This window comes from Oncorhynchus keta, chromosome 19, assembly GCF_023373465.1.
Source record: "Oncorhynchus keta strain PuntledgeMale-10-30-2019 chromosome 19, Oket_V2, whole genome shotgun sequence".
NCBI lineage: Eukaryota > Metazoa > Chordata > Actinopteri > Salmoniformes > Salmonidae > Oncorhynchus > Oncorhynchus keta.
The window spans coordinates 15495570-15510563 of record NC_068439.1 but is presented as its reverse complement, the minus strand read 5'-3'; the positions used below and the strand labels follow the sequence as shown (position 1 = coordinate 15510563).

The window sequence follows — 14994 nt, the reverse complement described above, 5'->3', positions numbered from 1 at the left end:
GCCAGACAATAACACAGTAGACTATAGCCAGACAATAACACAGTAGACTATAGCCAGACAATAACACAGTAGACTATAGCCAGACAATAACACAGTAGACTATAGCCAGACAATAACACAGTAGACTATAGCCAGACAATAATACAGTAGACTATAGCCAGACAGTAGACTATAGCCAGACAATAACACAGTAGACTATAGCCAGACAATAACACAGTAGACTATAGCCAGACAGTAGACTGTAACCATACAATAATACAGTAGACTATAGCCAGACAGTAGACTGTAGCCATACAATAACACAATAGACTATAGCCAGACAATAACACAGTAGACTGTAGCCATACAATAACACAATAGACTATAGCCAGACAATAACACAGTAGACTATAGCCAGACAATAACACAGTAGACTATAGCCAGACAGTAGACTGTAGCCAAACAAGGTAATAGGTAATCTCAAAGGCACAATGATTTATCATCCTGTTGACATGATAACAGGTAATCTCAAAGAGACAATGATTTATTATCCTCTTGATAAGGTAATAGGTAATCTCAAAGAGACAATGATTTATTATCCTCTTGATAAGGTAATAGGTCATCTCAAAGAGACAATTATGTATCATCTTCTTGACAAGATAACAGGTCATTTCAAAGAAACAATAACGTATCACTCCTTTTGACAATGTAGCAGGAAGTCTCAAAGAGAATGATTTATCACTCCTATTGACAAGGTAATAGGTAATCTCAAAGAGACAAGGATTTATCACACCTCTTGACAAGGTAATTGGTAATCTCAAAGAGATAGGGGCTGGACCACAGCACTCAAACACTGTGGAAACCCAAAAGAGAGGGAACTGAAGACAAATGAAATAAGTTCTGAACCTAACCAGAGCATTGAAACTGAGGTTTCTATTACGGGACCTAAGAACAGAGATGGATAAAGACTAGCGGAAGAACAACAGAGATTTTAGCTTGATCATAGTGAACAAGAGTGGACAGGAGAGGATAGATGTAGACTTGAGTGCTATGACAGTAGTGATATGGAGATAAGGATGAGAGAGAGAGAGAGAGAGAGAGAGAGAGAGAGAGAGAGAGAGAGAGAGAGAGAGAGAGAGAGAGAGAGAGAGAATTGTATTGGGAGAGAGAGAGAGCAAGAGAGAGCGAGAGAGCGAGTGAGCGCGAGAGAGAGAGGAAGAGAGAGAGAGAGGAAGAGCGAGAGAGAGGAGAGAGCAAGAGAGAGAGAGAGAGCGAGAGAGAGAGTGAGCGCGAGAGAGAGAGGAAGAGAGAGAGAGAGGAAGAGCGAGAGAGAGAAGTACAGAGGTGTATATAGTGTGTACAGTGCATTCGAAAAGTTCAGACCCCTTAACTAATTCCACATTTTGATACGTTACAGCCTTAATCTAAAATGGATTCAAGTTTTTCCCCACATCAATCGACACACAATACCCCATAATGACAAAGCAAAATACATGTGTTATTATTTTATCAAATCTTTAAAAAAAAGATAACTGAAATATTACCTATACATACATTTTCAGACCCTTTACTCAGGACTTTGTGGAAGCAACATTGGCAGCAATTACAGCCTTCTTGGGTATGATGCTACAAGCTTGGCACACCTGTATTTTGGAGAGTTTCTCCCATTCTTCTCTGCAGTTCCTCTCAAGCTCTGTCAGGTTGAATGGGGAGCGTTGCAGCACAGCTATTTTCAGGTCTCTCCGTTCAATTGGGTTCTGACTCTGTCTGGGCTACACAAGGACACTGTGTTGTCTTGGCTGTGTGCTTAGGGTCATTGTCGTATAGAAAGGTGAACCTTTGCCCCAGGCCGAGGACCTGAGCATTCTGAAGCAGGTTTTTAATCAAGGATCTCTCTGTACTTTGCTCCTTTCATCTTTCCCTCAATCCTGACTAGTCTCCCACTCTCTGCTGCTGAAAAACATCCCCACAGCATGATGCTGCCACCACCATGCTTCCCCGTAAGGATGGTGCCAGCTTTCCTCCAGACGTGACGCTTGGCATTCAGGCTAAAGTGATCAATCTTGGTTTCATCAGACCAAAGAATCTTGTTTTTCATGGTCTGAGACTTTGTAGGTGTAGGCTACCATAAAAGCCTGATTGGTGGAGTGCTGCATAGATGGTTGTCCTTCTGGAAGGTTCTCCCATCTCCACAGAGGAACTCTGAGGCTATGTCAGAGTGACCATCGGGCTCTTGGTCTCCTCCCTGACCAAGGCCCTTCTCCTCCAATTGCTCAGTTTGGCTGGGTGGCCAGCTCTAGGAAGAGTCTTGGTTGTTCCAAACTTCTTCCATTTAAGAATGATGGAGGCCACTGTGTTCCTGGGGACCTACAATGCTGTATAAATGTTTTGGTACCCTTCCCCAGATCTGTTCCTCGACACAATCCTGTCTCGGTGCTTTACTGAAAATTCCTTCGACTTGGTATGGTTTGGTTTTTGTTCAGACATGCACTGTCAACTGTGGGACCTTATATAGACAGGTGTGTGCCTTTTCAAATCATGTCCAATAAATTGAATTTACCACAGGTGGACTCCAATCAAGTTGTAAAAGCATCTCAAGGATGATCAATGGAAACAGAAAACAGCTGAGCTCACTTTCGTGTCTCATAGCAAAGGGCTTGAAAACTTATGCAAATCGGGTATTCTGTTTAAAATTCTAAAAACCTGTTTTTACTTTGTCATTATGGGGTATTGTGTGCAGATTGATGAGGAAACGTTCATTTAATCAATTTTAGAATAAGGCTGTAACGTAACAAAATGTGGAAAAAGTCGTCAAGAGGTTTGAATACTTTCGAATGCTCTGTATATGAGATGGTACTGTATAAGACAATAAATATTATGTTGCTGAGTTTGGTCTGTTTCTCAGACTTCCACAAAAGGAGAAACAGAGGGACAGACTGATGGATAGACAGAGAGATAGACAGACAGATAGATAGAGGTGTAAATGTACATGAGATGGTACTAACCGGGACACACTGCTATGTTGCAGAGTTTGTTCTGTTTCTCAGGCCCTCCACAGAGCTTGGCCCCTCCTCCGCTCTCACAGTTTCTGGTTCGGGTCCTGGAGCCCCGCCCACACGTGACAGAACACAGGCTCCATGACGACCACTCCTCCCACAGCCCATGCACTGCAACACCCAGAGTCAGACAGGCACACAGAGCCAATTGGGATGAGCGAATGAGCGATAGGAGGCCGGTCAAGTTGTCATAGACAACGAGACTAGACAATGAATGAAGAGTGACTTCCTGACACAACCAGTAGGATTGGAGAGTGTGAGCCTGGAGGCGGGATCATAACTCCTGTCAGCAAAGGGGGTTAGAGGATGAGAAAGAAAATGAGTAAATGAACACTAACACACCTCTCAAAATTACCAACAGATAGCACACCTCGCCACCTCTCCATATAGTACAAACCAGGAAAGAACACACCCCAAGCTACTCCAAAACCAGAAGCTCCGCCTCCACCTCTAGCTGTTTGGATGGACTGGGATGCGTTCAGTAGGGCACAACATTGAAGTGCATTCAGATAGAAATATAATATGTAGAATACACAAGCCAACCATGCAGAGTGTGAGGAATCGTGTCAGCTCTATCCATGGTACAGTATTTCTATCTGCAACGTTCAGTATTTTGCACCCTTTTGAAGGAAACCCTGTTGTTAGAGAATGAATGGCATATGAGAAAGTCAGGTTAGGAAATGAACATAAAAAAGACATCTGATTTCACGGATTTATACACAGTAAGTATGACACGATCATAAAATACATTTCATATTGATTACCCCATACTTCTTGGTCATTAAAATGTAATACTGAGGGCACAGCATTGTCAGACTCTGATCAGCAGTATGATAAAAAATGTATCAACTTGTTCATTAAAATGGTGTGATGCCTTCTACTATATATCTCTAAATAAACATCTTAAAAGATATGAAATAAGAGCCTGGGCCAGTATTCATAAAGCCTTTCAAAATGGGAATAGTGATCTAGGATCAGTGTTATCTTCTACAGCACAATGAATAAGAGGTAAAACTGATACTAGATCAGTGTTGTGAAAACGGTGCCCTGTTTTTAAGAGGAAGCTCTCTTGTTCTCTTGTAGAAGCTGCTTAATAATGGACACATATCTAGGATCAGTTTACGATTCAGTTTACGATTCCAAATCCTTTGCCAATAGGATGCATACAACTGACCTGAGATCAGTGTCTAGGAGCAAAGACCTTTGTGAAATGGGACCATAGAGTTGGAAAGAGGGCTCATCTTTGAAATCGTCTAAAATAGGCTTTATGGCAATTGAGTCCTCTATTCAACTATTCATGGAAGTGGGAGTCAGTGGTGTGACAGTGGTGAGATATTGCATGCTGGGGGTGAAGTGCTGAGGAACCAGAACAGCACAATGTGGAGAAACAGCACAGCAGCATACCTACCGCAATACACAGCCAACCAGTAAGAGAAATAAACAGACATGCATGTGTTGGCACACATACCACACCAAACGCCAACAGGCAATAGACCTACAGACATAGGGTGTGTGTGTGCACAAAAGCACATACATACAGATCACCATAAGCAGTCTAGTCGTAAGAAAGGAGGGAGAAATAATTAAAGGGAGAGAATGAGCGCAAGGAATGACCGAAAACCACTTCTGGACATCAGAACAGTGATCACTACATCAGAACAGAGATCACTACCCCAGAAAAGCAATCACTACATCAGAACAGCGATCACTACATCAGAACAGTGATCACTACCCCAGAACAGCGATCACTACATCAGAACAGCGATCACTACATCAGAACAGCGATCACTACACCAGAACAGCGATCACTACATCAGAACAGCGATCACTACATCAGAACAGCGATCACTACATCAGAACAGCGATCACTACATCAGAACAGCGATCACTACATCAGAACAGCGATCACTACATCAGAACAGCGATCACTACCCCAGAACAGCGATCACTACATCAGAACAGCGATCACTACATCAGAACAGCGATCACTACATCAGAACAGCGATCACTACATCAGAACAGCGATCACTACCCCAGAACAGTGATCACTACCCCAGAACAGCGATCACTACATCAGAACAGTGATCACTACATCAGAACAGCGATCACTACATCAGAACAGTGATCACTACCCCAGAACAGTGATCACTACCCCAGAACAGCGATCACTACATCAGAACAGCGATCACTACCCCAGAACAGTGATCACTACCCCAGAACAGCGATCACTACATCAGAACAGTGATCACTACATCAGAACAGCGATCACTACATCAGAACAGTGATCACTACCCCAGAACAGCGATCACTGCATCAGAACAGCGATCACTACCCCAGAAAAGCGATCACTACATCAGAACAGCGATCACTACATCAGAACAGCGATCACTACATCAGAACAGTGATCACTACCCCAGAACAGCGATCACTACATCAGAACAGCGATCATTACCCCAGAACAGCGATCACCACATCAAAACAGTGATCACTACATCATAACAGCGATCACTACATCAGAACAGCGATCACTACCCCAGAACAGCAATCACTACATCAGAACAGCGATCACTATATCAGAACAGCGATCACTACATCAGAACAGCGATCACTACATCAGAACAGCGATCACTACATCAGAACAGCGATCACTACATCAGGACAGCGATCACTACATCAGAACAGCGATCACTACATCAGAACAGTGATCACTACCCCAGAACAGCGATCACTACATCAGAACAGCGATCACTACCCCAGAACAGTGATCACTACCCCAGAACAGCGATCACTACATCAGAACAGCGATCACTACATCAGAACAGCGATCACTACCCCAGAACAGCGATCACTACATCAGAACAGCGATCACTACATCAGAACAGCGATCACTACATCAGAACAGCGATCACTACCCCAGAACAGCGATCACTACGTCAGAACAGCGATCACTACCCCAGAACAGCGATCACTACCCCAGAACAGTGATCACTACCCCAGAACAGCGATCACTACATCAGAACAGCGATCACTACATCAGAACAGCGATCACTACATCAGAACAGCGATCACTACCCCAGAACAGCGATCACTACCCCAGAACAGCGATCACTACATCAGAACAGCGATCACTACATCAGAACAGCGATCACTACCCCAGAACAGCGATCACTACATCAGAACAGCGATCACTACATCAGAACAGCGATCACTACCCCAGAACAGCGATCACTACATCAGAACAGCGATCACTACCCCAGAACAGCGATCACTGACCTTCATTTGGATGAAGATTTATACTATAACGAGTTGACAGTTGTGGGTGTACTGCTCATCCCGGACCAGGCCCTAATCCCCGGAGAGAGGCAGACGAGCAGGCTCCATGACAAGACTACTTTGTGATTAAATAAACCAGCTCTACCCTTTGTTCTATTGGCGAACAAACTGGACGAGCTCCGTTCGAGACTATCCTATCAACGGGACCTGAAGAAATGTAATAATTTATGTTACTTGGAGTCGTGGCTGAACAAGGACATGGATAATATATATCTAGCTGTTTTTTCTATACATCGTTAACCTCTACGTGATCGGTGATCCACCCCCCTCCACGGGATGGTTGAGCTGACAAGTGCTAATGTGACTAGCATGAGGTTGTAATTAACGAGAACATTATTATTATTATCAAGGACATAGAAAAAGCTGATATGTGCAGGATGCTTCAATCCTTGTTAATCTAACTAAACTATTACAGTGAAATTATACCATGCTATTGTTTGAGGAGAGTGGACAGTTATGAACTTGAAAATGTATCAATAAACCAACATTTTTTGAACAGTAATACAATAGTTCATTGGATCAGTCTAAAACTTTGCACATACACTGCTGCCATTTGGTGGCCAAAATCTAAATTGCGCCTAAACTGGAATAATACACTGTGGCTTTTCTCTTGCACTTCAATTTTTTATTTTTTTTAATCATCTTTCACCAGATCAAATGTGTTATATTCTCCTAAATTAATTTCACATTTCCACAAACTTTCCACAAAGTGTTTCCTTTCAAATGGTATCAAGAATATCCATATCCTTGCTTCAGGTCCTGAACTACAGGCACTTACATTTGGGTATGTTATTTTAGGCGAAAAAATGGCAGCTTCAGGTAAAGTTCAGGGGGAGATGAGTGTCTCTATGTTAACAACAGCTGGTGTGTAATCCCTATTCACCACCACAAACTGATGCTGGCACTAAGAAAGCCCTCAATGAGCTGTATAGGGCCATAAGCCAACAAGAAAATGCACATCCAGAGGCAGCGCTCCTAGTGCCCGGGGATTTTAAAGCAGCGTCTCATCTCATTTTTACCAGCACGTCACCTGTGCATATAGAGGCAAAAAAATAAATAATCTAGATCACCTTAACTCCACACACAGAGACGCGTACAAAGCTCTCCCTCTGCCTCCATTTGGCAAATCTGACCATAACTCTATCCTGATTCTTGCTTACAAGTAAAAACTCAAACAGGAAGTAGCAGTGACGTGGTCAATGCGGAAGTGGTCCGACGAAGCGGATGCTAAGCTACAGAGACCGGGATACATCCGATAAGATTGAGGAGTTTACCACATCAGTCACAGCTTCATTAAATAGTACGTCGAAAACTTAAAATCAAATCAAATTTTATTGGTCACATACACATGGTTAGCAGATGTTAACGCGAGTGTAGCGAAAAGCTCTGTGCTTCTAGTTCCGACTATGCAGTAACATTTAACAAGTAATCTAACAAATTCAGAACAACTACTGTCACATTCTGACCTTAGTTCCTTTGTTTTGTCTTTTGTTTTAGGATGGTCAGGGCGTGAGTTGGGTGGGTTGTCTATGTTCTTTTTTCTATAATTTGGGATTTTCTGTCTTCGGCCTGGTATGGTTCTCAATCAGAGGCAGCTGTCAATCGTTTTCCCTGATTGAGAATCATACTTAGGTAGCCTGGTTTCACTTTTTAGTTGTGGATGTTTATTTTCTTTTCTGTGTTTTGTTGCACCGTTCAGGACTGTTCGTTTGTCGTGTATTGTTTTTTTTCAATATTCATTCTTTATTAAATTACAATGAATACTTACCACGCTGCACCTTGGTCCTCTCTTTCTCCCGACGACAACCATTACAACCTTATACACACAAATACACGTCCCCCTGACCGTACGTACACATCCCAACCAGAAGCCATGGATGACAGGCAATATCCGCACTGAGCTAAAGGCTAGAGCTGCCGCTTTCAAACAGCGGGACACTAATCTGGAAGCTTTCTAGAAATCTCACTACAACCTCTGACAAGCCATCAAACATTCAAAACGTCAATACAGGAGTAAAATCAAATCCTACTAAGCTGGCTCTGATGCTCGTCAGATGTGGCAGGGCAAACGATCACAGATTACCAGCCCCCGCCAGTGTTCGCCCATGACTGGGTGGACAAGTACGACTCCATCACCATCATTAAGTTTGCTGATGACACGGCGGTGGATGGCCTGATGACAGCCTACAGGGAGGATGTCAGTGGCCTGGAAGTGTGATGCAAGGTGTACCACCTCTCCCTCCATGTCAGCAAGACAAAAGAGCTGATCGTGGACTACAGGAAACGGAGGGCCGAGCACGCCACCATTCACATCGATGGGACTGTAGTGTCCACATCAGTAAGGAATTATTCTGGTCCACACACACCAACACAGTCGTGAAGAACGCACGACAAAATAACTTTTCCCCCTCAGAAGGCTGAAAAGATTTGGCATGGGCCCTCAAATCCTCAAAAGTTATACAGCTACACCTTTAAAAACACCTTGACTGGCTGCATCACTGTTTGGTATGGCAACTACTTGGCATCTAACCTCAAGGTGCAACAGAGGGCAATGCATTTGGCCAAGTACTGGGGCTGAGCTCCCTGTAATCCAGGACCTCTATACTAGGCGGTGTCAGAGGAAGGCCCTAAAAATGGTCAAAGATTCCAGCCACCCAGGTCATAGACTGTTCTCTCTGCTACCACACGGCAAGCGGTACTGATGCACCAAGTCTGGATCCAACAGGACACTGAACAGTTTCTACCCCCAAGCTGTTAAAGAGTTCATCTGGGTTGCTATTGGTTAACGATGTAACGATCTGCATTGACACTTTTTGCACTAATTCTTTTAAATCATCACATATGCACCTGTTACTGTCTATTATCTATCCTTTACCCCTACCTACAGTATACTGCTGTTACTGTCTATTATCTATCCTTTACCCCTACCTACAGTATACTGCTGCTACTGTCTATTATCTATCCTTTACCCCTACCTACAGTATACTGCTGTTACTGTCTATTATCTATCCTTTACCCCTACCTACAGTATACTGCTGTTACTGTCTATTATCTATCCTTTACCCCTACCTACAGTATACTGCTGTTACTGTCTATTATCTATCCTTTACCCCTACCTACAGTATACTGCTGTTACTGTCTATTATCTATCCTTTACCCCTACCTACAGTATACTGCTGTTACTGTCTATTATCTATCCTTTACCCCTACCTACAGTATACTGCTGTTACTGTCTATTATCTATCCTTTACCCCTACCTACAGTATACTGCTGTTACTGTCTATTATCTATCCTTTACCCCTACCTACAGTATACTGCTGTTACTGTCTATTATCTACCCTTTACCCCTACCTACAGTATACTGCTGTTACTGTCTATTATCTATCCTTTACCCCTACCTACAGTATACTGCTGTTACTGTCTATTATCTATCCTTTACCCCTACCTACAGTATACTGCTGTTACTGTCTATTATCTATCCTTTACCCCTACCTACAGTATACTGCTGTTACTGTCTATTATCTATCCTTTACCCCTACCTACAGTATACTGCTGTTACTGTCTATTATCTATCCTTTACCCCTACCTACAGTATACTGCTGTTACTGTCTATTATCTATCCTTTACCCCTACCTACAGTATACTGCTGTTACTGTCTATTATCTATCCTTTACCCCTACCTACAGTATACTGCTGTTACTGTCTATTATCTATCCTTTACCCCTACCTACAGTATACTGCTGTTACTGTCTATTATCTATCCTTTACCCCTACCTACAGTATACTGCTGTTACTGTCTATTATCTATCCTTTACCCCTACCTACAGTATACTGCTGTTACTGTTTATTATCTATCCTTTACCCCTACCTACAGTATACTGCTGTTACTGTTTATTATCTATCCTTTACCCCTACCTACAGTATACTGCTGTTACTGTTTATTATCTATCCTTTACCCCTACCTACAGTATACTGCTGTTACTGTCTATTATCTATCCTTTACCCCTACCTACAGTATACTGCTGTTACTGTCTATTATCTATCCTTTACCCCTACCTACAGTATACTGCTGTTACTGTCTATTATCTATCCTTTACCCCTACCTATAGTATACTGCTGCTACTGTCTATTATCTATCCTTTACCCCTACCTACAGTATACTGCTGTTACTGTCTATTATCTATCCTTTACCCTACCTACAGTATACTGCTGTTACTGTCTATTATCTATCCTTTACCCCTACCTACAGTATACTGCTGTTACTGTCTATTATCTATCCTTTACCCCTACCTACAGTATACTGCTGTTACTGTCTATTATCTATCCTTTACCCTACCTACAGTATACTGCTGTTACTGTCTATTATCTATCCTTTACCCCTACCTACAGTATACTGCTGTTACTGTCTATTATCTATCCTTTACCCCTACCTACAGTATACTGCTGTTACTGTCTATTATCTATCCTTTACCCCTACCTACAGTATACTGCTGTTACTGTCTATTATCTATCCTTTACCCCCTACCTACAGTATACTGCTGTTACTGTCTATTATCTATCCTTTACCCCTACCTACAGTATACTGCTGTTACTGTCTATTATCTATCCTTTACCCTACCTACAGTATACTGCTGTTACTGTCTATTATCTATCCTTTACCCCTACCTACAGTATACTGCTGTTACTGTTTATTATCTATCCTTTACCCCTACCTACAGTATACTGCTGTTACTGTTTATTATCTATCCTTTACCCCTACCTACAGTATACTGCTGTTACTGTTTATTATCTATCCTTTACCCTACCTACAGTATACTGCTGTTACTGTCTATTATCTATCCTTTACCCCTACCTACAGTATACTGCTGTTACTGTCTATTATCTATCCTTTACCCCTACCTACAGTATACTGCTGTTACTGTCTATTATCTATCCTTTACCCCTACCTATAGTATACTGCTGTTACTGTCTATTATCTATCCTTTACCCCTACCTACAGTATACTGCTGTTACTGTCTATTATCTATCCTTTACCCCTACCTACAGTATACTGCTGTTACTGTCTATTATCTATCCTTTACCCCTACCTACAGTATACTGCTGTTACTGTCTATTATCTATCCTTTACCCCTACCTACAGTATACTGCTGTTACTGTCTATTATCTATCCTTTACCCCTACCTACAGTATACTGCTGTTACTGTCTATTATCTATCCTTTACCCCTACCTACAGTATACTGCTGTTACTGTCTATTATCTATCCTTTACCCCTACCTACAGTATACTGCTGTTACTGTCTATTATCTATCCTTTACCCCTACCTACAGTATACTGCTTTTACTGTCTATTATCTATCCTTTACCCCTACCTACAGTATACTGCTGTTACTGTCTATTATCTATCCTTTACCCCTACCTACAGTATACTGCTGTTACTGTCTATTATCTATCCTTTACCCCTACCTACAGTATACTGCTGTTACTGTCTATTATCTATCCTTTACCCCTACCTACAGTATACTGCTGTTACTGTCTATTATCTATCCTTTACCCTACCTACAGTATACTGCTGTTACTGTCTATTATCTATCCTTTACCCCTACCTACAGTATACTGCTGTTACTGTCTATTATCTATCCTTTACCCCTACCTACAGTATACTGCTGTTACTGTCTATTATCTATCCTTTACCCCTACCTACAGTATACTGCTGTTACTGTCTATTATCTATCCTTTACCCCTACCTACAGTATACTGCTGTTACTGTCTATTATCTATCCTTTACCCCTACCTACAGTATACTGCTGTTACTGTCTATTATCTATCCTTTACCCTACCTACAGTATACTGCTGTTACTGTCTATTATCTATCCTTTACCCCTACCTACAGTATACTGCTGTTACTGTCTATTATCTATCCTTTACCCCTACCTACAGTATACTGCTGTTACTGTCTATTATATATCCTTTACCCCTACCTACAGTATACTGCTGTTACTGTCTATTATCTATCCTTTACCCTACCTACAGTATACTGCTGTTACTGTCTATTATCTATCCTTTACCCCTACCTACAGTATACTGCTGTTACTGTCTATTATCTATCCTTTACCCCTACCTACAGTATACTGCTGTTACTGTCTATTATCTATCCTTTACCCCTACCTACAGTATACTGCTGTTACTGTCTATTATCTATCCTTTACCCTACCTACAGTATACTGCTGTTACTGTCTATTATCTATCCTTTACCCCTACCTACAGTATACTGCTGTTACTGTCTATTATCTATCCTTTACCCTGCCTACAGTATACTGCTGTTACTGTCTATTATCTATCCTTTACCCCTACCTACAGTATACTGCTGTTACTGTCTATTATCTATCCTTTACCCCTACCTACAGTATACTGCTGTTACTGTCTATTATCTATCCTTTACCCCTACCTACAGTATACTGCTGTTACTGTCTATTATCTATCCTTTACCCCTACCTACAGTATACTGCTGTTACTGTCTATTATCTATCCTTTACCCCTACCTACAGTATACTGCTGTTACTGTCTATTATCTATCCTTTACCCCTACCTACAGTATACTGCTGTTACTGTCTATTATCTATCCTTTACCCCTACCTACAGTATACTGCTGTTACTGTCTATTATCTATCCTTTACCCTACCTACAGTATACTGCTGTTACTGTCTATTATCTATCCTTTACCCCTGCCTACAGTATACTGCTGTTACTGTCTATTATCTATCCTTTACCCCTACCTACAGTATACTGCTGTTACTGTCTATTATCTATCCTTTACCCCTACCTACAGTATACTGCTGTTACTGTCTATTATCTATCCTTTACCCCTACCTACAGTATACTGCTGTTACTGTTTATTATCTATCCTTTACCCCTACCTACAGTATACTGCTGTTACTGTCTATTATCTATCCTTTACCCCTACCTACAGTATACTGCTGTTACTGTCTATTATCTATCCTTTACCCCTGCCTACAGTATACTGCTGTTACTGTCTATTATCTATCCTTTACCCCTACCTACAGTATACTGCTGTTACTGTCTATTATCTATCCTTTACCCCTACCTACAGTATACTGCTGTTACTGTCTATTATCTATCCTTTACCCCTACCTACAGTATACTGCTGTTACTGTCTATTATCTATCCTTTACCCCTACCTACAGTATACTGCTGTTACTGTCTATTATCTATCCTTTACCCCTACCTACAGTATACTGCTGTTACTGTCTATTATCTATCCTTTACCCCTACCTACAGTATACTGCTGTTACTGTCTATTATCTATCCTTTACCCCTACCTACAGTATACTGCTTTTACTGTCTATTATCTATCCTTTACCCTACCTACAGTATACTGCTGTTACTGTCTATTATCTATCCTTTACCCCTACCTACAGTATACTGCTGTTACTGTCTATTATCTATCCTTTACCCCTACCTACAGTATACTGCTGTTACTGTCTATTATCTATCCTTTACCCCTACCTACAGTATACTGCTGTTACTGTCTATTATCTATCCTTTACCCCTACCTACAGTATACTGCTGTTACTGTCTATTATCTATCCTTTACCCCTACCTACAGTATACTGCTGTTACTGTCTATTATCTATCCTTTACCCCTACCTACAGTATACTGCTGTTACTGTCTATTATCTATCCTTTACCCCTACCTACAGTATACTGCTGTTACTGTCTATTATCTATCCTTTACCCCTACCTACAGTATACTGCTGTTACTGTCTATTATCTATCCTTTACCCCTACCTACAGTATACTGCTGTTACTGTCTATTATCTATCCTTTACCCCTACCTACAGTATACTGCTGTTACTGTCTATTATCTATCCTTTACCCCTACCTACAGTATACTGCTGTTACTGTCTATTATATATCCTTTACCCTACCTACAGTATACTGCTGTTACTGTCTATTATTTATCCTTTACCCCTACCTACAGTATACTGCTGTTACTGTCTATTATCTATCCTTTACCCCTACCTATAGTATACTGCTGTTACTGTCTATTATCTATCCTTTACCCCTACCTACAGTATACTGCTGTTACTGTCTATTATCTATCCTTTACCCCTACCTACAGTATACTGCTGTTACTGTCTATTATCTATCCTTTACCCCTACCTACAGTATACTGCTGTTACTGTCTATTATCTATCCTTTACCCCTACCTATAGTATACTGCTGTTACTGTCTATTATCTATCCTTTACCCCTGCCTACAGTATACTGCTGTTACTGTCTATTATCTATCCTTTACCCCTACCTACAGTATGCTGCTGTTACTGTCTATTATCTATCCTTTACCCTACCTACAGTATACTGCTGTTACTGTCTATTATCTATCCTTTACCCCTACCTACAGTATACTGCTGTTACTGTCTATTATCTATCCTTTACCCCTACCTACAGTATACTGCTGTTACTGTCTATTATCTATCCTTTACCCCTACCTACAGTATACTGCTGTTACTGTCTATTATCTATCCTTTACCCCTGCCTACAGTATACTGCTGTTACTGTCTATTATCTATCCTTTACCCCTACCTACAGTATACTGCTGTTACTGT

General features: G+C 41.4%; 1 protein-coding gene across 5 annotated transcripts in view; it reads right to left on the bottom strand.

Moving 5' to 3' along the window:
• LOC118397634 (adhesion G protein-coupled receptor B2-like) overlaps positions 1–14994 on the bottom strand; it is a 565880-nt gene that overhangs the window by 274617 nt on the left and 276269 nt on the right. For 4 of the 5 annotated variants that reach the window (XM_052469740.1, XM_052469742.1, XM_052469741.1 and 1 more), the window contains exon 5: positions 2985–3146. The exons of the other annotated variant lie outside the window; for it this stretch is intronic. In XM_052469740.1, the coding sequence (XP_052325700.1) occupies positions 2985–3146 (162 nt within the window). The remainder of the gene's footprint in view (positions 1–2984; positions 3147–14994) is intronic. 5 annotated transcript variants of the gene reach the window in all.